This window comes from Cydia pomonella, chromosome 25, assembly GCF_033807575.1.
Source record: "Cydia pomonella isolate Wapato2018A chromosome 25, ilCydPomo1, whole genome shotgun sequence".
Taxonomy (NCBI): domain Eukaryota; kingdom Metazoa; phylum Arthropoda; class Insecta; order Lepidoptera; family Tortricidae; genus Cydia; species Cydia pomonella.
In genome coordinates, this window is record NC_084727.1 from 6619045 (window position 1) to 6643614 (window position 24570).

General features: G+C 38.0%; 2 protein-coding genes across 2 annotated transcripts in view; one reads left to right on the forward strand and one right to left on the reverse strand.

Moving 5' to 3' along the window:
- LOC133531352 (U5 small nuclear ribonucleoprotein 200 kDa helicase) overlaps window positions 1–8771 on the reverse strand; it is a 73671-nt gene extending 64900 nt beyond the window's left edge. Inside the window, exons 1-6 of the mRNA XM_061869513.1 lie at window positions 8581–8771; window positions 8244–8407; window positions 7144–7342; window positions 6215–6326; window positions 4195–4322; window positions 1441–1554 (exon numbers count right to left, since the gene is read on the reverse strand). Coding sequence (XP_061725497.1) covers window positions 1441–1554; window positions 4195–4322; window positions 6215–6326; window positions 7144–7342; window positions 8244–8407; window positions 8581–8625 — 762 coding nt within the window. The 5' untranslated portion in view covers window positions 8626–8771. The remainder of the gene's footprint in view (window positions 1–1440; window positions 1555–4194; window positions 4323–6214; window positions 6327–7143; window positions 7343–8243; window positions 8408–8580) is intronic.
- A 1711-nt stretch (window positions 8772–10482) lies between these two features.
- On the forward strand, window positions 10483–24339 carry LOC133531306 (probable lysine-specific demethylase 4B). The gene is made up of 5 exons (XM_061869439.1): window positions 10483–13398; window positions 19579–19731; window positions 21863–22007; window positions 22730–22822; window positions 23009–24339. The coding sequence occupies exons 1-5, from the start codon at window positions 10721–10723 to the stop codon at window positions 23129–23131; spliced, it is 3192 nt and encodes a 1063-aa protein (XP_061725423.1). The 5' UTR covers window positions 10483–10720; the 3' UTR covers window positions 23132–24339.
- The last annotated feature ends 231 nt before the right edge of the window (window positions 24340–24570 follow it).

Here is a 24570-nt window from a genome sequence, read left to right on the forward strand (position 1 = left end):
TTGGCGCGAGGCGTAAATGTGATGTTTATTGTTCCGATGTAGCCCACAAGATGGCGGAACCTACTATGCACAAGAAAACACGTGACGTGTAAATGTACATGTTTATGGTTCCGATTCAGACCACAAGATGGCAGACCCTCCAACGCGCACGGTCCCTATAGGAACCCTATAGGAAAGATTTTCACAGTGTAGATCACATTTAAAGATTTTTTCTGGAATTCGCCTATTAAAAAAAACATCTTCGTATTGTAACTTAGTGCAAAACGACTTTTTGATGGTGATGATGCCATTATGGGGCGTAGTCTAAATATCCTTATTGATAGATGTCAAAAATTGACAAGTAACACTTCGCAAAAACTAGGTATTACAAAAAAAGTAAACATTCATTTTTAGTACAATAACCTTTACTTTTTATGTACAAATCCGATCAAAAATTCGAAAGACAAAAACGAATAGATTAATCAGTGCATAATAGTCTTATAATATTAATTTATATGATTGAAACTATGGAAGGTGGAGGTAAGGTTCCGTCTTCAAAAAAGAGCCGTGCGGTGCGTGGCACAGGTTAGCCAGGATACCTCCGCGAAAGCGTATTTTAGAGAACTAGGTATATTGACTTTGCCGTCAGTAGTGATACAACAAGTCGCTATTTACGTGTATACCAACCTGACTCTATATAAAAAACGCGCCGACTCTGCCCGCAAGCTGCGTAACCCTAAACAACTTGTCCAAGTAAAACGTAGACTTGCAAGGTCTAATAAGGTGACCCACATAATGGGTCCAACTGTTTACAACAGGTTACCGGAGACAGTCACCTCGTCACCGTCGCTGCAATGTTTTAAGGCTAGACTGAAGGCTTGGCTTCTCGAACACACATTCTACAGTTATGACGAATTTTTGTATGTTGAGCTTTAGTTAGTTATTAGTTGTTGGTCTTTTACGAATGTACACTTATATACGAATTATTATTATTATTTCTTATTATGACATGTAATATTATAAATATTGTGAATAAATAATATGAATATGAATATAAGGAATGGAATTTCCATGTACCAAAAAGTGTCATCAAAAAACCATAAATAGGTGGCGCTACAATACCTAGAATACTGAAAAAAAATCTAATCATAGACATCGCACTTCACTCCGTCAATAACGCCTAGGTTCTTAGCTACTCTAGCGCTACTCTGGAGAGATTTGGAACTATTATTTATAGCTGACAGCTGGACACTTTTGCAACAGTTCTACCATAAGAGAGTTCACTCCTTTTAATTCCACACTCCATATATTGAAAAATAATAGTTGTCACTGTCAAACCACTTTGTCAATAGAAAAAGGCGCGAAATTCAAATTTTCTAAGGGACAACCCGTCGCGCCTAATTTTTTTTTAATTTGCCGCTCTTTTCTACTGACTGAAATGGCTTGACAGTCTATAGTTACATTAGCGTGTATGGCGTTGCGTCTGCCCTCGCCATCGCTGTCCTCTTCTGCGCTACTCTCCTTCTCTTTCTCATTGTCTGATCCCTCTCCTTCCTCCCTGTCTTCCTCGCGTACCTGCACAAAATGTTAGTAAGATTACTATTGCTTTTGCTTCTTAAATAGAAACAATTCAAACATCAAGTAAGAGTAATAGTACATTACTATAGAGGCCGGGAAACTAAGGGTTGCAGGCTAAGTAGATATAGACGACCGAGCGTTGCGAGGTCGGCTAGCAATACGCAACCGGCAACCCCGTTTCTCGCCGAGATTTGTATAGTGCTTTTCTCAAACATGCAATGACAAATCAAATCAGATAAAGATAGTTTATTATTCAAGAACGCATATTACAATGCGCTTATGAACGTCAAATAAAGCTACGCCAGCTCTAACCCTACACCTCTGACCCGAGAAGATTTAAATCCCCCCTCAATTGGAGGAGGGTATCCCAATATGAACCGGCAAGAAACTCGGCGGGACACATCTTTTCAAAACATTACATCTAGATGTTTTTTTTAATTAAAAAGAAGAAAAAAAATACAATTTAGATTACTAAAGAAATCATGCAATTACATAACTATTATTATAGAAACTATTTTTACAACAAAAATGGGGTTCATAAAAAACTGTGGGATCTCTGAAAGATCTCCCCGAGGTCCTACTCAGCATCAAACGTTTCCTTGAGAAGTTGGGATGGCAGGACTACTCTACCCCAACCCCGTCACGCAAAATAGGCGCCAGTCGTCGGTTTCGGAAATCGCCTGAACTACAATACTTATACTACGTACTTGAAGAATGAAAAACAATAGGGAGTATTACTGCAATGTTCTGCCGCCAGAGAGCAGCACTATCACATCACATAGATAGATAGATAAAATCTTTATTCAACCACAACTTACATGCTTTCTGACACAAACAAATAACAAGAGATAAAGAAAAAGCGGCCAAGTGCGAGTCGGAAGAAGGGTTCCGTACCATTTGAGACGTATTAAAAAAAATCTACTTGCTAGATCTTGTTCAACATTTTACTACTTTGGACACACATTTCACTCTCGCGCAAACTATTCAGTTTAGAAAAAAATGATATTAGGAACCTAAATATCATTTTTGAAGACCTATCCATAGATATCCCACACGTATGGGTTTGATGAAAAATTTATTTTTTTAATTTTATGACGTATTAAAAAAAACTACCAACTAGATCTCGTTCAAACCAATTTTCGGTGGAAGTTTGCATGACAATGTATATCATGTATTTTTTTTAGTTTTTTCATTCTGTTATTTTAGAAGTTACGGGGGGGGGGGGGCACACATTTTACCACTTTGGAAGTGTCTCTCGCGCAAACTATTCATTTTAGAAAAAAATGATATTAGAAACCTCAATATCATTTTTGAAGACCTATCCATAGATACCCCACACGTATGGGTTTGATGAAAAAAGATTTTTTGAGTTTCAGTTCTAAGTATGGGGAACCCCCAAAATTTATTGTTTTTTTTCTATTTTTGTGTGAACATCTTAATGCGGTTCATAGAATACATCCACTTACTAAGTTTGAACAGTATAGCTCTTATAGTTTCGGAAAAAAGTGGCTGTGACAGAATCGGACAGACAGACGGACATGACGAATCTATAAGGGTTCCGTTTTTTGCCATTTGGCTACGGAACCCTAAAAAGTAACATACAATTGGACACTAATAGCAATAACAATGAAGTACGTGTATTATTGTTAGATTACTAGAGTTATTAGTAGAGGGGCATGTGTTGTGGTAAAGAATAGGCGCTGACTCAGCAACGATACTGCGGAGACCACAGCGCTGATCTTCCGTCAGAACCTTAAAACCTACACTAATAAACGACCAGTGCAGCGCTAGGTTTCTATTTCTAGGTTTTTTCTCCTCCCCCCCCTCCTTGTCACACTTGATCACATTTGGCAAACGGAGGGGGTGTGACGTCACATTTTTGCCAATTTTTTTTTCCAACGAAATCGGCGAACCGAATTATTTACCATTAAATATATTAGTAATAATAAAAAAAAACGTTTACGAAAGAAAATTAAACGTATACAATTATTATCGTTCTAAAAACTCGTTATTTATCTGTACAGCGAATGAAAAAACAACTAATATAAATTTACGATTACTGATGAAGTTAAACTGACGTCACAAAGTTTGTGACTCCCCCCTCCCCCTTGTCACAAAATGTCACATTTTCTTGACCCGCTCCCTCCCCATAAACGTGTGATGTAATTAATAAAAATAAAAAGCCCTCTACGCAGTTTTGCGTCATATCCCCTATTGAAGAAGGAAGATTAGAAAAGCACAGACAGTGGAGATTGGGTTGGTGGTTTGTTTCATTCCACCCATCTGGTACAGTCACGTATGAATATATCGATACGGACAAAGTGCCAATAATATGTATACACTACCCTAATATATAGGCCATAAGGTCGTGTATAGGCCTATACCCATAAGGGGATCCCAAAAAAAACGAAAAAAAAACTCATGTACAATATTAACTACTTATGTTTTTATATTTGAATACAGTTTATATGTTATACCTTTTAAGTATTTGGCATGCAATACAGAAAGAAGAGGTCGCAAATAAAGGCTGTTTTATTTTATTTTATTATTTATGGTCGTGTATACATATTTTTGGCACTTCAATCGTGTCGATGTTTTCAGACGTGACTGTACTGGACCCTGACTTTTTCTCCTCACCTCTCCATAGGCATCCTCGTCATCTTCATCTGAAGACTCCTCGAACTGCACATTGATGCCGTACGTCTCGTCAATCTCAGTGTTGCCCTCTGTCGGCGAGCTGATATTGAAGTCTGTTATTTTCTTGCCTGTGAAAATATGAATAGGGTTGTTTCAAATTTTTTGAAACGCTTGTATTACGTTCTATATCAACTAAAAGTTGCCCTAAAATTCAACTTATATACTAGAAACGGCTTTAAATATGTTAAATTAACAAAATATATTTTGACAGATGCTTTCGCGCCCAAAACGGTCTTTGAAAATTGTGTGACGTCACAGCTTACGGTTAGACACATAACTACATACACACGTAGAAGATACGAACTGTCAACTGACATTTGGCATTTGTTGTTTATCGCCTAACTATCAACAGTGTCAATCCGAGAGTTGTGACGTCATCAGAATCTTCAATGACGTTTCGAGCTTGGTCACGTGACGTGTGCCAAAAGATATTTTAAATTCAATATTTACAAAAATATGGTCATTACAGGATTTACAGGTCCCCTAAAAGTAGTTTAACATGTTCTTATAATCCAAAAGAATTTATTGGGATACAATTCTGCCCAGTGAAAATGGGATACATTCTGTCTGACTGTGAAAATGAATTGTCCTGTTTCGGGACTCGAACTATCTCTTTATCAGATTTAACGAATGGCACAACGAATCCAGGAAGACGCGCAGATTTGTCACATCTAATCTTTAATCGCATGACATTACGAATTAAGGCACACATCGTCCTGAATAGAGCAGAGCAGGAGTGAAGCTCCTTTATTCTATATATATCTATACACTGTGTTTTTATTGAATTCCGTTAACTCCGGGGTATGAGTAAGTACGTTTCTCTCTTCTTCCTCGCGTTGTCCCGGCATTTTGCCACGGCTCATGGGAGCCTGGGGTCCGCTTGACAACTAATCCCAAGATGTGGCGTAGGCACTAGTTTTTACGAAAGCGACTGCCATCTGACCTTCCAACCCAGAGGATAAACTAGGCCTTGTTGGGATTAGTCCGGTTTCCTCACGATGTTTTCCTTCACCGAAAAGCGACTGGTAAATATCAAATGATATTTCGTACATAAATTCCGAAAAACTCATTGGTACGAGCCGGGGTTTGAACCCGCGACCTCCGGATTGCAAGTCGCACGCTCTTACCGCTAGGCCACCAGCGCTTATGAGTAAGTACGTTTAAGGAAACTAAATGGCATAGTTAATTTAAAAAAATATATATAATTTTTTTATTTTGTTTATTTTTATAAAATGTAATTAAATATTGCATATGGCGTTGTTGTAACACGAGTGTAGTAGCGGTTTCGAAGAAATTAACAAATTACCATTTTTTACTTTGGAGCAGCCTGTATGTGTTAGTAGCTCCTAAGGTAATATCCTCAAAGAATAGTATGGAATTTTTGATTATCTTTTTTATTTATGACACTAATAAGCTTCTGACTTTTGAAAAATGTCATCATTATCAAAACACTGCCAAAGTGTGTTTCTTTTTGTTGTCGATTATTGCAAATAACTTTTGTTCGAATTTTTTTTTTCTTTTGTTATAATTAAAAAAATATTAACGTCAGAGCATTCCTGAGAAGTAACCCTACGTGGGATTTCAGGGTTTGTCCAATGGCTAAGGTCACCCTGTATAGGTTTCACAGTAAAAAAAATCAGTCTTCACCTTCCCATACAAACGAACAATTCCCATAAAACAAACTAAATAGAGCAAAAGCAAGTTTTGTATGAAAATCTTAAATTCGCTATATTTTTTTAACTATGGTACCTGAGGCTACATAAACTAATTACAGGCATAGATACATTATGCTATTGTAAGTCCAAAATATTTCAGAGAAATCTAGCTAGTCGTTTTGAAATGAGAGTGTAACTACGTTTGTATTGAGAACCCAGCTTGCTGGGGACCCTTAAATATAGGTAACCATGTGTGTTGTTGCAAAATATGCTACAAATTCTACAACAAATGTACATTTTCTTACCTAAATTGACAAGCAGTGCAAATCTGTCATCGGGAATAGGTCCAAGGAGCAGTTCTATCTCTTTCTTTTTCTCAGGGTCTTTTAGTCTGTCATTTTTGAGCACTACTAGTACCTGTCAACAATAAGATTAGTAATTAACTCAGCTTATTAAACAAATTTAGTTAGAAACATAGAGATAGGAAGGAGAACTAAATTTAGAGACGCGGCAGTACATATTTTGAAGCAAAAATACAATTGGGCAGGGCACATAGCCAGAATGAAAAATAACAGATAGACAAAAATTGCTACGAATTGGAATCCAAAAGTTGGCAAAAGAAAAAAGGGCAAACCAAAAACAAAATGGGAAAAAGACCTCATAGAAACAATAGGACAAAACTGAAAAGAAATGGCAATAGATAGACAAAAATGGAAGAAAATGCTGGACAAATACCTAAATATATTAGAAAAAGGTGATTCGGAAGAGGCCTAGGTCAAAAGACCTTACGAACATGTTCATAGGAATTGTTAATATAATAAGGAATTGTTAAATAGACTGCCAACAGTTCGTATAATAAAGACTTTAATAATAATAATATATAACAAATAGAGGACCTTCGACCTCCCTTAGAAAATCTTTGAGGTCATGGTGTTGGGTTAGTATTTTGTATGTCTTGATCAGGTCTCCACGTTCTCTGCGCTCTTTCAAGGTTGTGAGCTTTAGGAAGTGCAGTCTTTCTTCATAGGGCTTTGTTTTTGAGTTTCTTCAGTATCTTCGTGAAACTACATTGAACCTTCTCCAATATATATTGTTTAGCGGTTCTGCCAAATTAGTAAGCCAAATGATTTGGGTACAGTGAACAGTAGCTCAACGTAAACAGTGGCTCATTGAACTTATGTTTTATTTTACTGAGCTGTACCACCTTTAAATGTAGTATATATGTATTGCTCACCTCATCGCAGGCTCCACAAAGAATATCTCTTGGCTGGTCCCCAAGGGAACCCTGCATGAAGGACAGCAGCAGTTCATAAGCATGTCTAGTGTGCTGGGCTCTGGGACGGTATACTGCTCCAGTGTTCTCGTCTGACCAGGCAACACGATTGCCTTTGGACTTTGATAGTTCATATGATGCCTCGTCACGTTTCTGCCGTCTGAGGAGATGGGAAAATGTGTAACAGATTTAATGGGAAAATGTTAACTTATATCCTGTAAAGTCCAGAGTTTCTTTTTAAAAAAAAAACAAGTCATCACTGCATTTATCTAATTATCAACTATAATTAGGTTAAAGAAGATTTCTAATTCAAAACTGCAAAAAAGACACTGGGTAAGGATGATATAGTGTCTTAATAAACAGAAACTTGACTCAATCAGAAAGCCATGTTGAAACTAAAAATACATTTTAGTAAGGTGTATTAGGGTTATTGCCAAGAAGGAATGTAATTAATAATGTAAAATTATTCATAATACCAAAATTAGACCATATTTAAATTATTGACTATCTTACTATAATAACAGACATTCAGATTTAAAAAAAATACTCAAACACACCTTATGCTTTAAATTTGACAAACTAATGACCAGCTGATCAACAAGTAGCAAATAAGGCAATGTTTCAAGAATTCAATAAAAATGTACTTTATAAATGTGATCTTAGGGTGGTATTCCACCTGTCCAATTTCTTGGTCCAATGGGCATTGCGCTTCACTCTGTCATCAAGCAAAATGTGAGACGCAAATACACATTGGACCATATAATTGGTCAAGTGGAATACCACCCTTAGACACTACTGAAAAGTCAAATTATTAGTCTGTGTGAAAAGAAACCTATACCAAAATAAGTGGTTTATCAAAATTAGTAAAATGTCATAAACACAAACATCACTCAAACTCCAAGATCCCGGGTGCAAAGGAGCTAATATAAACTTTACTCAAAAGTGTGAAGGTTACTTTGACAGCATCCGTCATAACACCTATAGGTGTCCGTGGCACTGTGGACACGACTAGTAACGGCGCATTTAGGTGTTGTTGGCGTTCAAAAGGTTAAAATACTTACTTCACTTTGCGTTCCTCAGCTTTGTCTGGTTTTGTGCGCTGCGCACGGTCGCCCATACGCGTTCCCGTGAGCTTTCCCGACAGCGAGAGAACCTCTCCCGTAGCCTCATCACGGCCGCGGCGCTCAATAAGCCGCACATCGGCTTGGAGTACGAGATTTGAATTCTACAACACAAAAAACATTGTTGATGAATGCTATTACGACGTGACCTTATAAGAAACGTTCTATTAAAAAAAAGAAGATATAAATTTTTAATTATCCGTAAATAATTATGTGAAATGTAATCTGTTGCACAATAATAATGAAATTCGTTAATGTAAAAATTAAAATAACATACCGCTTTATACTCGTACTGCAACTGTCTAGCCGCAGCATCCGCCATGCTGGTGGTGTACTTATGAACTATCAGAGAAACTTACTATTACTAAACTTAATTAATTCTAGTTAATTTTTATTTTGGAATACAATACGATGTACAAACAATTCCGCGTCAATCGAATTGAGGTTATGATTGAAACGCCATCTTTGCTTACAATATTATGACAACTGATTTTATTATATTGCAATACTTAATAAAATAAAATAAAAATCTTCTCGTATATATATTTGACTGTTCAATATAATTTATAATATTTAGTTTTTAGAACAAAAAAACTATATATAAAATAAATATATGTGCTTATCAAATAAAGACGTTATGTGTGTATTCAGCGTATTTAAAAGGAGCTTGAATAGTGTTGTCAGTATTGACCACCCTATATTTGTTATGTTGGCAGCGTTGGCATCTATTTATATATTTTGAGCGAATGAAATATATGCGTGTATGTTCGTTTGTTTATCAACAAAGTTTTTGTTTTGTACTTAGTTAAGAGGGGATAAGGAATTTATATTGTACTTCTACTTGCGTTCTATTTGTACGTTTGCAACAAAAAAGCGATCACTTCAAGCTTAAAAGATTTTTGAAAATCATTCAATTTCATTATAATTTTTACTGGTAGCTTAATATGCCGTTAGGTACAATTTACTTATACAATTTACAAATCTCGTCATAAACATCGTGTCGTAGACGTAGATGATTTTTTATTGAAGCATTGCTATAGTTGTGATGTAATATCACAAGGTCAACGTTTGTATTTAGTAATATATTTGCAACATTTAGCACATAATACACAATCATACTGATTGATGTAGGGTCAATGACCTTTCTTAAGGGTTGTCACTAGAAAGGTAGCTACTCGTCAGAGATAAAATAAATTACTAAAATGATAAGTCATAAATATAATGTTTAGGGATTGGTACTGTACTTGGTATTGCGCCTGATTTGCGGCACAAGAAAATGTTTCTGCGTAGCAAAATAATAATGGTTTTGCTTAATGCGATGCTTCATTCAGTCAAGGCCAGCTGTCGCCACGCGCGGACGTGCATGCTAGCGCAAAGCCTTGTTTCAATATCAACATATAAATTCTCTTTGGCTTATTTACCGTAATTGTATCGGGCGCAGGGCCTTAATATGGTGTATAATTGATTTCGTGTATGGTGTAACAAATAGGTTTTATAATTATACAATTTTATTGTTTGTAGTCATCACGGTGCAGTTCATATGTTCATTTTAATCGAATAATCCATGTGGTGTTATGTGTGTCTTAAAATTGGCGTAGGAAGATAACGAATCTAAAACAGTTTATACCTAGTTTTAAAACAAAAAAGTTTTGACTTCGTGGCAGCCCTGACAGATCGATGACGCTTGAAGTCAACGTTCGCAGCGAGAACGAACAACGCGAACGACGAGCGAGCGAAGTAGAAGTGAATGAGTTTGTTTTGTGGGGCCCCTTGACTTGTATTGCCGTGCGCGCTCTACACTCGCTAGTGACAGTTGTTCCAGGAGAAACAATAACAAAAAGTGATTAAAAACCAATAAACAAGATGGCGGCACCATCAAGTGGTAGTGGTAATTTAGTCGAAGAATTTGAGGAATCATTTCAGGTAATCGACGACGCTAGTTATTTTTTAATATTCGTTCAAAATGCTAATAACTGCGTTTTCATTCATAACCTCCTAAAATATGTCTGTGTTGACATCTGTCAAAATATACTATCGCTACCAACATACAGGATCTAATCATACCGTGGCTGGTGTTGCGTTAAGTCGAAGCTTCATAAGCTAAATGCATTCATTTATCCTAAAACGCTAAGAACATTAGTGTGTACGTGACCTGATTTGACTTATGCATCTTTTACTGCTTGTGAAGGGATTTTTGTTGGAAGCGCATCATTTCGTCGGCCATTTTACTGATAATGTTTTCACATTGTTACGAAAGATTCGCGTGTTTTTAAATAGAATAAAGAACTAAAACGTGTGATTTACAGTGGATTTTCATAAACAGTGTATAAGCTAATTGACGTTATTATGGAAAGTTTGAGACTGTGCAGTTAATGACGAAATTTTGTTGATTTCGGGACTCAAGCCTGAAAAACATCATGTCGATTCCTGGAGAAGATTTGTGTAGCAATGGGGGTGTTCCTACCATCCAAACTTTCCGCCCTACGTGGGACGAGTTCAAAGACTTCAACAAATTCGTCCAATATATGGAATCCAAGGGGGCCCATAAAGCGGGGCTTGCGAAAGTGATTCCTCCGCCCGAATGGGTCCCCCGCAAGGCTGGGTACGACCTCAACGATCTCAATATAACTATACCATCGCCCATATGTCAAGTTGTCACAGGCAAGCAAGGCTTATTCCAACAAATAAACATTCAGAAGAAAGCTATGACAGTGAAACAATTTTCGATACTTGCTAACTCTGCCAAGTACTGCACCCCGCGACATTCCAGCTACGAGGATTTAGAGAGAAAATACTGGAAAAACGTCACTTATGTGGCTCCAATATATGGTGCTGATGTCAATGGCAGCATTACTGATCCTGATGTTAAAGAATGGAACATTAACCACCTTGGGACAATTTTGGACTTTGTCAACTCTGACTATGGCATTGAAATTGATGGAGTCAACACGGCATACCTTTATTTTGGTATGTGGAAGACTACGTTCGCTTGGCACACTGAAGACATGGACCTCTATTCGATAAACTACTTGCACTTTGGGGAGCCAAAAACATGGTACTGCATTCCTCCAGAACACGGGAAGAGATTTGAAAGAATTGCCTCTGGGTTCTTCCCTACATCAGCCAAGACTTGCCAAGCCTTTTTAAGACATAAGATGACTTTGATTTCACCACAAATCTTGAAACAGTATTCAGTTCCAATTAACAAAATAACTCAAGAAGCTGGAGAGATTATGATCACTTTCCCTTATGGGTACCATGCTGGCTTCAATCACGGTTTCAACTGTGCCGAGTCAACAAACTTTGCAGCTCCAAGATGGGTAGAGTATGGAAAACGAGCAACACAATGCACATGCAGTAATGACATGGTCAAAATATCCATGGATACGTTTGTGAAGAGATTTCAGCCTGACAGATATGAGTTATGGCTTAAAGGTCAAGATATTGGCTGCCACCCGGAACAACCTGAGAAGATGGTCCCTGCCCCGCATCCTTCAGGCCAAGACATCTTGTGTAATAAGAACAATACGGAACTCCCAGAGTCATTTATTGAGGCTGAAGAAGAAGGCTTGAAGAAAAAGAAGCGCCACCCGCTCCATCTTAAAAGAGCTATGGCTAGTAAGAGTATTTCTGAAGGCGCTATTGCTGTTTCTATTCTCGGAGAAGATGTTATGGATGATGCAGAAATGACCATGGCAGAAGGCGATCTGGATATGATGACTTCTATGAAGCGTAGACATCTGCCAATGGAACCTGATGATACACAACTTGATGCCCTTGAAGATATCTGGCTGAAGGGAGATGAAATGGACCCATCTGAGGCTCAGCTACCTGATATAGGTTACATTGACTCTGACAGAGATTCTGATTATGAAGAGCCTAAGAGCAAAAAAGAAAAATCAAAAGGGAAGAGCAAAAAGAGTGGAGGCAAGAAAGAAACTAAAGCCAAAGTTAAAAACGAGACAGAAAAAGAAGAAACTGGTGAAGAGAAAAAGAAAACTCCACCTACTCCAAAATCAAAAGGTGGCCGTAAGGTTAAGACCAAGAAATTATCCAGTGAACAACTTGAAGATATGGCTGCTCTTGTTTCCACCTGGGAGTCGCCACCACATGAAGCTGCTGTCAGTCCGAAGACAGAGGAAAAGGTTGACCACACTGGAGATCCATTACATCTAGGCCCACCATTGCCACCTCCTCCAGTCCAGTCCAGTGAGACTCCTGTCCCATCAGTTAAGAAAGAGAGAAAGAAACGAAAACCATCTGAAAAGACAGAGAAAGTGGAAAAACCAAAAAAGGAAAAAGTTAAGAAAGAACCTGTAAAAAAGACTCCTAAACCGAAGAAAGAACCAGTTGAAGGTGAAGTTCAACGTAAGCCAAGAAAACCAAGAACGCCCAAAAAGAACCCTAACTTTGCATACAACTCTCCCTTAGAACCAATAATGTCTAGTCCGAAGTTGTATGCCCATCACAATCCACCAAAAACTTACCAAGCGAACCCACCAAGTCAGAAAACCTACACATCTCTACCACAGAATCTAAACAGTCTCGAATATGGCCAGAAACCTGTACAGAAGGAAACTACAAAGCCCTCAGCACCGTCCACAGTCCAAAGCACACAAGTGAAGACCTACACCAGCACAATTATTGACCAACAACGAGTCCCAGCAGTTGTACAACCCATCAAAAAGGACCCAAATGAATTTGTAAGCGAATTCCAAAAATTCTTAACACAGACAAACAAATCACCACCTCTATCTTACCGTAATACTAGCTCTAAGCGGAAACCAGTAGAAAAGCCTCCACAAAAGACGAAAACGCCAGAAAAACCAACAGAATGGTCTCATCCTATAGGCCAATATAATGATACCATGTTTATGGAAAATCCTGTTGATTTCCGAACAGCCATGCAGAATGCAGCCGATAGATTGCAACCAACACAACAGCAGTTAAATGCTGACAGATCTCAATGGCGACCAGAGTTAATCTACCAGCAAAATATGCAGCAACCGCAGCAAAACTACCCGCCTATGTACGGCCAATTGCCCTCACAGTCACCATACTACAGACCATTTCATTCACCATACTACGGCTATCCGTAATAGTATTAAGTAATTTAAACTATAGTGTTTCAAATTAAATTATAATGCACTTAATGTGTTTAGATATATGTTGATGTAGAGCCACCGAATGGAGTAAGTTGTCAGATGTAAGATTGTGTAAGCAAATTCCAAATTATTATACAAAAACTTTTCTTTCTGAACTTTTTATACTTGAGCAAGAAGACTGTTTTTCCGTTATATACTTTAACAAAAAAAAAATTAGAGTCATACCAGCATAAGTTCGCAGCGATTTTTACAGCCCAGATGTTGCAAGTGTTATTTTAAAACTCAAAATTCCATGAATTTATGACATTTACTTAACACTCGCACGGGCTGGGCTATCTAAATTGCTGCCAGCTTAAGCTAAGATTGTCCATAAAAAAAAAAACTTGTATCAGAACATTAAAAGTTAGACCAAGATAAGTCTGCAGCGAATTTAATAGCCCAAGACTGTGCAAGTGTTCATTTAAATATCAAATTTCTGTGAAATTATGACGATTAAATAACACTTGCACAGTCTGTGCTGTCAAAATCGTTTCAGAATTTTCTCGGTCTCACTAGCTAACAAAACAAAGTTGGTAATTATGAAAACCTAAAAAAATTCTGTTGTAAATAAAGGTTTTTGATATAATTTTTTTGGATAATGCTTACATCAAATGTTTTAGAAGTAAGCTAATATGTGTTTAGCTTTCATCTTAAGAGGAAAGAGTACGGCCGTTTCTCCATACAAACATAGTCCCCATTTTCCTCTCTAGATATTTTTACATAATTTGATGTATATTAACCATTGATGTAGGACTTTTTTTTGATTATTGTAAAAAACAGGAGCGAAAAACAGAATTCCTATAAATTTTCAACCCTTTTCCAGGCATAGTATGATTTATCGACCACATACGCGCCATTAGAATTTCAACTTTAGCATTCGGATTTAAGGTTCAAATTAGATTACACTTTCAGGAAATGTTACTTGTCTTCAAATGAATCATCAAAGCTGATTTAATTGGAATATATTTGGATTTTTTGGGAAAACCTTGTAGATGGGTGCGGCATGGAAAAGGGTTAAATGCTCCTAACTGTTATAATAATAAGAAAATCTAAAAAAATCTAACATAGAGGCATAGCTGTGATTTATATACAACAAATTGTGACAAAATATTTTCAATCATGTTTATATCCAGAAAGGAAAATTACGACTACGTTTGTATGAAAAAGCGATTTCGTGTGGGTCCTCTTTCAACTTAATTTATACATGTTGACTTCACATAGCGCTAGCAGTAGTAGATGTAAGGTTAGCAAAATATCTATGTTGATAGATAATTAAAGACTTCTTAATTATAGCTATATTATGTGTGAGAGTGGGTTTAATGATGTAAATTTTAAATAAATCTCTTGTATTAATTGATCTAATAAATGATTCAGTTTTAATGTCTATCTGTTTATTATTTAAGTATCTTGTTAGTTCCTATAGAAAAATTGACTTACTAGGTAGGTAGATACAGTTCGTCTTATCCACGATGATTTTCCCCTTTTCCAGGCGTAGTACGATTTATCGACCACATACGCGCCATTAGAATTTCAACTTTAGCATTCCGATTGAAGGTTCAAATTAGATTACACTTTCAGGAAATGTTACTTGTCTTCAACTGAATCATCAAAGCTGGATTCATTGGAATATATTTGGGTTTTTTGGGAAAACCTTGTAGATTGGTGCGGCCTGGAAAAGGGTTGATAACATGACAATACAAGACAAGGCACGCGTCTTCGTGAATGACCCGATGTATAAGTAAAGTCAACCGATTTGCTTCCTAGGCCACTATATACAATGTGTTTGTCCACCTATAGTGGATATCTTGTACTATCATTTAACAATAAAAAAAGTACAGGTCAACGACCTCGTTTTCGAAAAGAGAAGGTAAAATGTAAAAAAAAGTAAATCTTTGATGACAATCTTTATATTTGTTATTAATTCTCGAGTTAAGGTGGGACCAGACCGCAGCTTAAAAAACGGTCACGATACGGAATCGCAGTGACGCGTCGTATGCGTACCGTTTTTGACGCATGCTCCCCACACCGCTGCTTAAAATACGCTGAGGCACCGTAAATTGATCTGCGTAAAAATCGCAAAAAATATTACACGGATATCTTATGGCAGACACCACACCGGTGACGTAAAAAACGCAACTGTTTTGTAAATGCAGCGTTTTTTACGCAAAGATTTGCGAACAAAAAAGATTCGCGTGAAGCACGTCACTGCGATTCCGTACCGTCACAGTTTTTTAAGCAGCGGTGTGGGGAGCATGCGTCAAAAACGGTACGCATACGACGCGTCACTGCGATTCCGTATCGTGACCGTTTTTTAAGCTGCGGTCTGGTCGCACCTTTATTGTGGAAAACCTCTGTAACATTTATGCTCAAAATGTATGCCCTAATTCATAAGGTTAGTAAGGTTCGAATGATTATTATTATTTTAATGTGCGATAGGTAAATGGACAGATAATGGTACATTAACCAAGTGCAGTCGTGTTTAGCGTCATAAAACTTTGAAGGAGTGCATTCTTAAAATGGTTGAGAAATAACAGGTATGGGGGGGTGATTAGTCGATAAAATTCAGCGTACTATACGTGGTTAACGGCTCCACTATACGTGGACTAACACATTGTATAAAACCTTGTCACTTTAACTACTAGATGAACGTCAGTATAAACAAATCTGAAACAAATTGATTCATGCTAATTTGTTACCTGTCCTGTACTTCGTATGTACCCGTAAGTCAAAATAACGTATAATAGGTACCGTAAGTACATACCTAGGTAAAACCTACGACAAAACAGCCTTCTAATTCTGATCATTGACATATATCTAGGGACAGGCCTTACGGGCACTAAGAATGGGGCCCGTACAGCGGTGTCACGCACACGAATTCGAGCCAATCGTGCAGTCTAACGCCACAACGCGATCGGTTGATGAGTTCCCACACTCGGATCCAACACGCCACACACGCCAGCTAAGCTGCCGGTCGCCTTCACCGCGGCTCCATAACCTGGCCCCGCTCAAACGGTATCACCAGGTTAGGGGCCGTGGGGTTGGATAACGATCGGTAGCGAAGAGCTGGCCTACACCAGCTACCCACACCGTCCCCAAAACGACGGCCATACGACCACCCCAACAGTCGGTGGGGAAGCGACCCGCGACAGCCGCCGCAGCCGTGAGGCGGTAGCGGCCCCTCATACCCCCCTGACGGGGGGTATCGACAGATTACTCACTCACTGATGAGTTCGCATCACGCGTGCGGTTGGTCGCAACTAGTTGCGTTAGACTGCTCGATTGGCTCGAATTCGTGAGTGACACTAACTGAACTAGCACCATTCTTATGGGGCCTATTGATTAACGGTCCGCCGGACGGTATCGGCCTGTCAGTTGTTCGGAACTGTTAATGAGTGGGCCCCTTTAGTGCCCGTAAAGCCCGTACTTAGATATATGTCAATGCTTCTGCCCGCGTAGCCAACGTGCATTGCATATCGTTCACGCTCCGTGGCGAACGAAACGCAACTGTCACAGTCGCACTAATATGGAAGAGTGATAGAGAGAGATGACTACGCTACGGAGCGTTAACGATTGTAACGTTGGCTATGCGGCCAGATGCTAAATTGAGAAAACTCTAACCTAACGTAAGTCTCATATTAAGTATAAAATAATTTAATTTTGACTATAATTAGTACTACTATGGTAAATTTCAGCCTCTCTTTCACCCTGAATAAGAGATGATTACCATAATTTTCCATAATAAATCATATTCTAAGTCCTACTTATCAACACAAAATGTCCTAGAGTCTGTGTGGAAAGAGAAGAGTCGTGGAATGTATGGCCTTACATTCCACGACACTTCTCTTTCCGCACAGACTCTAGAACATAACAAAAAATATGTAAAAAAATCTGTAAGAATCCTTATCACACACCGGCATGGCACACTCCGTTCGATATGCACGTCGCTCCGAAGTTTGAGTGAGACAACGCTATGCGTGTATTATAGCGACATCCCGCTCGAAGTACGAATCGGCCGCAGTGTGTCATGCCCCTTAAAAAATTCCAATCCAATCCAACTTCTACCTATAACTTATCATTATCAGTTATCCTCCCACTCAACTGGTGGTCCTCGATTCTCTTATTACCTACCCTTTATTCATACCACGTCGGTGGCAAATAAGCATACGACCTGCTGGATAGTAAACGGTCACAGCTATGGATGCCTGCTATGGATAGCCACAGTAAAGTTACTGTCATCTTTCGACACATGATTAAAACTTTTGGAACGCCATTTGACTTTGATCCTTATTATTTCACTGATATGTGTTACATTTGTTAAATATCAAAAAGTGGCGCCATCTAATAGATCAAAGGCCAAAGGTATGGCGGTATCGTATCAAGCGATGGCACCACAACCTTTAGCCGATGCCCGGTAAGATGGTGCCACTTTTTGATATTTGACACATATGTGTGAAAGAATAAGGATCAAAGTCAAATGGCGTTTTAAAAGTTTTAATCATGTGTCGAAAGATGGCAGTACATTTACTGTGGCTACAAAATTTTCATTGACAATTCACATCTATTTCAAACTCTCTTTGGTGTGGGGTACTATATTTTTTTCTCGACCATTCACTGAGTATCATATTTTTTTGCAAATTTGCACCATAAAATTGATGTTAGCATCTAATCTACCATCACTGAGTGTTGCCTAAGAAAAGTTATTAGATCACGCTAACTGTAAGGTCTTAGTGGACGCTCGAAGCGGAGCGTTCGGCGGGGCGTGCAGCGTGGCGTCGGGCTCACAAGTGATGTGAGCAGCGTGCACTAAGGCCGCTCCTATACGCTTGCGTTTGTTTAACATGCACGCCGCACGCCCCGCCCCGCTGCACGTCCAACTCGGGCGTCCACTCAGGCCTTACACTAAGTTGCCCGTCACGTTTGGTCGTTGCCAAGCCGGCTGGTGCAAATGTATGTCCTCTCCAAATATCACCGATAATCGCATGTGTTTACTGTGACTAGCAATACATTGCAGCATTTTTTGAAATTGTTCGGATTAATCCCTGCCGCACGTATGCCACGAGCGTTACGTGCTTATCAAGTTATCACACTAATGCTTTAACACGAGTTTGACACTGACATATTCGCTACTGATTCGGACTAGGGTTTGCAAGGTCCGCCAATTTTTTGGATCCAGATATTTCTGATATTAAAATTTGACGGATCCGCATAATACGGATCCGTATAAAAAAGATTACGTTCTACAAGGATTCGGTCAAAAAAGGACTAGTTTTAGTAAAAAAAAGCGTCCAACTGCGAGTCGGACTCGCCCATGAAGGGCTACGTACCATTTATGACATATTAAAAAAACTACTTACTAGATTTCATTCAAACCAATTTCGGTGGAAGTTTGCATGGTAATCATTTATTTTTTTAGTTTTATCATTCTCTTATTTTTGAAGTTACAGGGGGGGGGGGGGGGGACGCACATTTTACCACTTTGGAAGTGTCTCTCGCGCAAACTATTCAGTTTAGAAAAATATCATTTTTGAAGACCTATCCATAGATAGATAATAAATATCTTTTTTCATACTTTCGTGGACCACCCTAACTCAAAAGCACTGTAATGACATTTTTATATTTTTATTTTGGTAGACGACCCAAAAGCGAATTTCAAACCCTATAGTAAACACCCCTATAATGCAAAGTAATGGGATGGTAAAATCCTGTAAAACAAACTGTATTTACCATCAGTTTTTAAACGCTGACCACATTTTACTATAAACAAGAGCCAAAGAGCTGCTTAAGTTTAATTTTTCATCGATATTTGTTAGTTTGAAAATTAATGACGTCATACATCCCATGACTGGAGTAAAAAACCATAGTTTTAATTGGTTAATAATATTGTAACCAATCGCGGTAGCTTTCATTAAATACATACAAACACATAGAGGACGAATTGGAAATTCAACTTTTAAAGCATAAAGCGGTAGAAATTTTACAGATGTCTGTGAAATATCAAAAAATACTCCAATTTTTCTCTTAAATGTCCCATGATTGGTGCCGTTAAAATAATTCGGACCCGCCAAATTCCTATAAAAATAAGACGTTCCTTAGTGACAATATCTCCCTTTGTTCCGTCGATGTCGGCGCAGAGCTTATATGAACTGTATCTGTTCGCAGGCATGTCTCAACGTTCTGACGAAGCAGGAGGCGTCACCCAGCGTGGAGAAAGAAGAGGTCAAAGTGGAGGTCGAGCGGTTTATAGACCTCGCCAGACAGATGGAGGCGTTTTTCTTGCAAAAGAGGTATATAGGCTCGAGACAGCCACATCTGGCCCACAGGTCAAAAGTTTGGAGACCCCTAGTATAGGTGCTAGGTCCAATGTCCTTTAACTCAAAAAAATATACAGTCGGCGTTAAGTAGATAGTGAGCATAGTTACGGCCAAAGTTGCTAAACATATATCGTAATACATCTGTGTTACCATAAAAATAAGTCATTGGCATAAATTTCATTTTTAATACACGCTTCTATCGCTGACTGTACTTTTCCACATGCAACTAATACTCATCGAGACAATTCTAAAAACCCCAAACACAAATTAGGTTGCGTTTCTTTATCACACGAGTTTCTATGGCCACCTGTTGTCTCCATCATCAGACCAGCTTGATGGTACCATAAAATTGTATTGTCACCCGACTTACATATGCTTGCACATTTTCAACTTCATCGGAAACCTGGAAGTGGGTCAATTTAAGCTTGCAATATTACATTGATACATTGTTACATTTGTTACACACATGGGTACATTGCAAGTTAAATAAAAGCTTGTAATACTTTCCATCTTTGGCTGGCATTATTTATTTAGATGCTGACTGTACACGTAAAGCCGGTCTACTTGCCACAATAAAATGTGGGCTAAAACCTCGAAAATCGAAGCTCGTTTGCGGGCATTTTTCTCTGTCACTCTAATTATGTCTTAGTGAGAGAAAAAGAGAAAGATCCCCGCAATTTGCGAAGTTCTTGCGTTAGGCCGTTTGTTTTTGCGGTTGGCCCCCTTATACCTGAAGAGATAAAGATAAAGATAGTGTATCATTTAAGAGGCTGTCAATACCTAAAGCGCGCACACTGTCTAGTTGTATCGGAGTGAATGAGATAGCACTGTCGCATGTTACTGGGCCGGCAGAGGAATAATAAGAAAAATTTTTAAATAAAAAAAGTGGATTATTAGTGTAATATTTTACTCAATAGCGGTTTAGATATAAATGTTTTGAAATTGTGATTTTAATTGCAGACCCATAAGTCAAAACAATAAAGACATAGAACCGTTTAATTGTGATTTTAAGACCAATCTTTGCAATTATTTTCTATCGAGCCGATTTCGTTCAATCATGTATCGAGTACAACCACGGTCTTTGAAATATAATTAATATAAACATATATTTTTCTTACTTGACTAAAACAAATAGTCTTTCTTAAAAAACTGTTTAAGTAACATCAATTTCAAGGACATTGGGTGTTGACAGCCTCTTAAGTAGGCATATTACAATGCGCTTATGAACGTCAAATAAAGCAACACCGGCTCTAACCCTACACCTCTGACCCGAGAAGATTTAAACCCCCCCCCCCCTCAATAGGAGGAGGGTATCTCAATATGGACCGGCAAGAAACTCGGCCAAGCCGGTGAATCCGGTATCTAGACACGGGGTAGCGTGTCCATCCAAGTTAAAAAAAAAAGGAACTGGCGACGCAAACGTGTGTAATATTACACGAACTATTTCGAACTACTTTTGACCCCTTCACAACTTGAAACCTATTTAACGTACACACATGGAATTTAGCACAGTTATTTAAGCCCCTTAGCTTGTCTAAAATACAAAATTTCATAAACGTAGCTCAAACGGTTATTAATAAATTAATGTTCAAATTAACTCTTCACGCTCTGATTTTAGGGTCGCTCTACTTTTTACTGCAGGTTTTTGTGTCCCCAAATGAAATTTGATTTTTATATTTCTAAATTATGTAATTTTAGTAATTGTATATCGATATAAAGCACATTGATGCCGCACTAACGACACCTTGTAACGAAAGTAAAACATTCTTATCTATTTTGTATATGTCAAAGTTGTCATTCTGAATGAAAGAGCTGAAACGGTAACATAGTTGTATATCTACATACTCCAGGCTATAAATTCTATAAATGAAAAAAGCCAAAGGTCTAATATTGAGGCCTATTCTGTGCTTATCATGTTTTAGTAGCTAGTGTACGTTAAAACGCATTACGAATATTAATATTTCAAGATTCTTTGATATGGTAAAAAACTGCAGTCAAAATTAGAATGATTAATAGATTTTGCAACGACTTCAGTGGACAAACAATATCTGTAATCAAAAACTGTATTCTTCTTTTATAAACTAATCTTTAATTAATATCGCAGGTTCCTTCTCTCAGCAATGAAGCCAGAGCTCCTCGTTCGTGAAGACAACAACGAACTGAAATGCGAACTGCAACGAAAAGAGGAACTCCTGCGGCGACATTACGACAAAATCAGCCAATGGCAGACCTTGCTGGCTGATCTACAGGTAGGGTTTAAAATCCGGATATCCATCCAATGTAATATCCGGAAAATTATTAAATTAGTATCCGGATAAAACGAATAATTCGAATACCATTAGGCGGGTCCACACAGAGCGAGCATACGCGCGACGCAATTTCTTCGCGCACAAACCGGCCAGTGTAGACGTGCCTCGGCCGGCGCGTTTTACTCGCCCGAGCGCGCCGCCTCGGCCGAGGCACGTCTACACTGGCCGGTTTGTGCGCGAGGAAATTGCCTCGGGCGTATGCTCGCTCTGTGTGGGGCGTGTGGGCCCGCCTATTTATGACAAAAATCTCATTACTATTTTTAACAAAACTACATATTTGAAAAAAGTTGAAAGCTATGTATGGGGCTTATGGAATAAATATTCTCTGTGGCTATACCAAATACACTCAATATTTTAGTAATGTACCTGTACACATATAATTAATTTGACCAATCACGTGTCTCCGCTCACTTAAGACAAAAATTAAACAATGTAACAAAATATATCAACGAGCATTTGGTGCAATGCACATAATTTCGTCGGGATTTCCGTTTTTACAAGTTATGTAAAAATTTAAATTGCTCATCGTAAAAAAGAGAAAAATCGTACTTAGAAAGTACAGTGCTCTACAGCAGAAACGTATCATTTACTGCACACTTTAGAACTACAACGACCCACGACACTTTCGAAACATGAGAAATAAAAAATATGTTGTTCGGCAGGGCCACGCTGTGTACAACAAGTGTCAGACGGCGCCACCTCTCCAGCAGGCTGCGTCTCCGATGCAACCCTGTGGTGTGCAGCAAAGCGTCCAGGTACGTTCTATCCTGCATTTAGGAAAATCTATGGCCTCTACGGCCTCGTATAGTCGGTAAGGCCATTTACATAATTCTGTAATATTTAATTTGGTTCCTCAATAGTACAAGTTTTACTTAGATTGGGGCTAGGTCTATCTGTGTAATATCCCCAAATATTTATTTATTTATTTACTTACCCCTTAGGCTCAACAGATGGCAGCAGCGGCGGCGGCGCAGCAAGCAGCACTGCAGCAACAGGCTCTGCAGCAGCAACAGGTACCGCGGCCCCCGCTCCCGCCCGCATACCCCGCTGTACCCCGGCGGTAGCGACACTAGCGACCCCATAATAAAACAGCAGTTCACCGATACCAGTTCATTTTAGTTAGGGAAGTATGAAAGTCATAGAGCGAAAGACAATATTTTAAAATTGAATTAGGTAGCCGAGCTGTTTTACTGAACTTTAACTTTTTTTGTAGGCAGTCATACTTATCAGTATTTAGCTAAGAAATTTGAAGTGCGGGTGGATCGTCAAAGAAAATTGTGTAGCCACAGTAAGTTTACTGCCATCTTTCGACACATGATTAAAACTTTTAGAACACCATTTGACTTTGATCCTTATTCTTTCACTGATATGTCTTAATGTTGAGTATCAAAAAGTGGCGCCATCTAATAAATCAAAGGCCAAAGGTATGGCGGCATCGTTTCGAGAGATGGCGCCTCAATCTTTAGCCGATGCCCGGTAAGATGGCACCACTTTTTGATATTTAACAAATTTAACACATATCAGTGAAAGAATAAGGTTCAAAGTCACATGGCGTTCTAAAAGTTATAATTATGTGTCAAAAGATGCCAGTAAATGTACTGTGTCAATTTTTTTTAAATTGAATTACGCAATAGCTGAGCTGTTTTACTGAACTTTGACTTTTTTGAAGGCACGCATACTTTATTTCTTTATGGCATCATTCTTAAATAATATGTATTTTTTTATTTAAAAATGTAACCATATTGAAAAGGCACCTATGTTAACGGTACCAATCATGGGACATTTAAGAGAAAATTTGGAGTATTTTTTATATTTCACCGACATCCTGTAAAATTTCTACCGCTTTATGCGCTTAAAGTTGAATGTCCTATTCGTCCTGTATGTTTTCTATGTATTTACTCAAAGCTGCTGCAATTGGTTTTAATATGATTTACAAATTAAAACTACATATATGTTTTTGCTCCAGTCGTGGGATGTATGGCGCCATTAATATTCAAACTAATAAATATCAATGAAAAATTAAACTTAATCAGCTACTCTATTGCTCTTGTTTATGGTAAAATGTTGTCAGCGTTTAAAAACTGATGGTAAATACTTATTTCACAAGATTTGTCTATACCATCCCATTACTGGTGCCAGTCTCATCATATCATCATTTACTATACTTAAGCTTCATAATTTGTTAACTTCTCTAAATTTTCTTTGTAAATTATTAGCTATATAAGTATCTACCCAGTAAGATTTATAAATATATTGTTTAGAATTAATATTACTTTTTGGTTTTATTTGTTTTCCTTATTTCTCAGTTTCTTTTGGATTTGTTTGTCGTCGGTATAAGGTATGTATTTTTTTAAATTCTGTTACCCATTATTTTAATTTTAAATAAGTAGATAAGTTCAACTGACATTTTTTTGCCAATTTATCTTCATGATAACATAATCAGCGTCAAAATAATCAGAAGCTTAATATCCTTATTGTTATTTTCTAATATACATAAATCATT

Coding starts and splice junctions, on each gene's coding strand:
- LOC133531306 (XM_061869439.1), top strand. CDS start 10,721: ATGTCGATTCCTGGAGAAGATTTGTGTAGCAATGGGGGTGTTCCTACC. Junction 13,399..19,578: donor TCACCATACTACGGCTATCC/GTAATAGTATTA, acceptor ATGTCGGCGCAG/AGCTTATATGAACTGTATCT. Junction 22,008..22,729: donor CCTTGCTGGCTGATCTACAG/GTAGGGTTTAAA, acceptor GTTGTTCGGCAG/GGCCACGCTGTGTACAACAA.